Raw genomic sequence first — 1,411 nt, 5'->3', positions numbered from 1 at the left:
TCAATACTCGAAACTATGGCCACACCGCAGCCGCGGGATGCAGCTCAATGAAGTTCAGAGGGGTGTCCTGTCTTAGTGGACCATGGATTTGCCTGTAATTATACATCAGCACTTCATCAATCTGCAGTGATATTTTGTGCACAGCATAGCGCTGACCTCACTGTTATTGCACTCTTCTTTTTAATTTAAACCACATACTTAGCCTCCATCTGTGCAGCACCATTCATGATGTTGATAGGTGAGAACTGGAGGAGTTCTGTAGCAGTTGCCTCCAAGATCAAAGCACCCGTGGCTGCTGGTTTCATGATGTAGCTAAAAGCAGCGGCTCCGTTCAGGGTCTTTCCTCTCTGCATTGACAAGACCCACAATATTGTCAAACCAGCAGTGTAGTGTAGTAGAGAGTATGAAGTCAGAAGGAAATGCACTTACATTCTCACACTCAGCACATCTCTCTGTGTAAGCCAAGCCGATGTCTTTCATGATTCTCTCCTGGCAGTTGTTCAGGTCCTTAGTCTTGGTCAACAGGATGCGGTCAGCCTTTGTGTCCTCACTGATGACATACTGGGTGTTGCACACACCCTGTACTCCAGGCTAGTTAACAAAAATACAAACAGTTCAAACAATGTGGCATTTTGTGAGTGGAACTCTATGAAAATTAGTAATTTGTACCTCTTGCAGCTCATAGACGTTCTGAGTCTTCTTGATATTCAGCTGGAAGATGTTTGATATTCCTCTGTGGACATTCGCACGTTTCAGAGACCCAGCCGGTGCAAACACTTGGCCGACAACACCGTTGGCATACTGAAACTTTGATGGGTGTCGAGAGCTAGCAGCCAGGGCCGAGTGAGCTTGGTGTGCTTGGATGACAGCATCTTTGGGCCAGATGCCACTGTACTCAAAGATTTCCGGGTCTACAAGCTATAAGGAGGAGTGACAGTTTAAGTGAGTTGAACACTTTATTGTTTATAAGTCACAAAGAAAATCATTATTCTAGTCCACTGACTGACCTTGACCCTAGTTATTCATCATAAACAAATTGGATTCAAACATATGAGTGAGGATGGTGCAATGGATATGACATATTTGGTGTGGGAGATATGGGTTCAATTCCCACTGCAATACATTAACCAATATCTCCCTGAGCAAGACACTTAAGCCATAGTTGCTCCAGAGGTGTGCAGCCTGTGACACAAATATAGCAATTGTAAGTTGCTTGCCTTTGGATGAAAAGCTTCAGCTAAATGACAAATAACACCATAATTTCCCATTTTTTGGGATCAATAAATATCTATCTAGCTATCTATCTATCTATCTATCTATCATGTAATGTAATGTTAATGTTGTTTACCTTCAGCATGATGGTGTCGGCAGCTGCAGCAATGACATGAACTTTGCTGATGACTTTCACTCC

The 1,411-nt window shown here is 43.2% G+C and overlaps 1 protein-coding gene across 1 annotated transcript in view; it reads right to left on the bottom strand.

The window, feature by feature from the left end:
* The window catches only part of LOC116695775 (vitellogenin-like), a gene marked incomplete at its 3' end in the record, with an annotated part of 14,947 nt that extends 13,542 nt beyond the window's left edge, over positions 1-1,405 (bottom strand). Inside the window, 4 exon segments of the mRNA XM_032526229.1 lie at positions 199-347; positions 430-591; positions 670-918; positions 1,349-1,405. Of these exon segments, the coding sequence (XP_032382120.1) occupies positions 199-347; positions 430-591; positions 670-918; positions 1,349-1,357 (569 nt within the window).
* Positions 1,406-1,411: the final 6 nt, after the last annotated feature.

Source organism: Etheostoma spectabile, chromosome 9 (genome assembly GCF_008692095.1).
Source record: "Etheostoma spectabile isolate EspeVRDwgs_2016 chromosome 9, UIUC_Espe_1.0, whole genome shotgun sequence".
In the NCBI taxonomy this organism is placed as follows: domain Eukaryota; kingdom Metazoa; phylum Chordata; class Actinopteri; order Perciformes; family Percidae; genus Etheostoma; species Etheostoma spectabile.
Note: the sequence above shows the minus strand (reverse complement) of the source record. Positions and strands in the feature narration are given on the sequence as shown.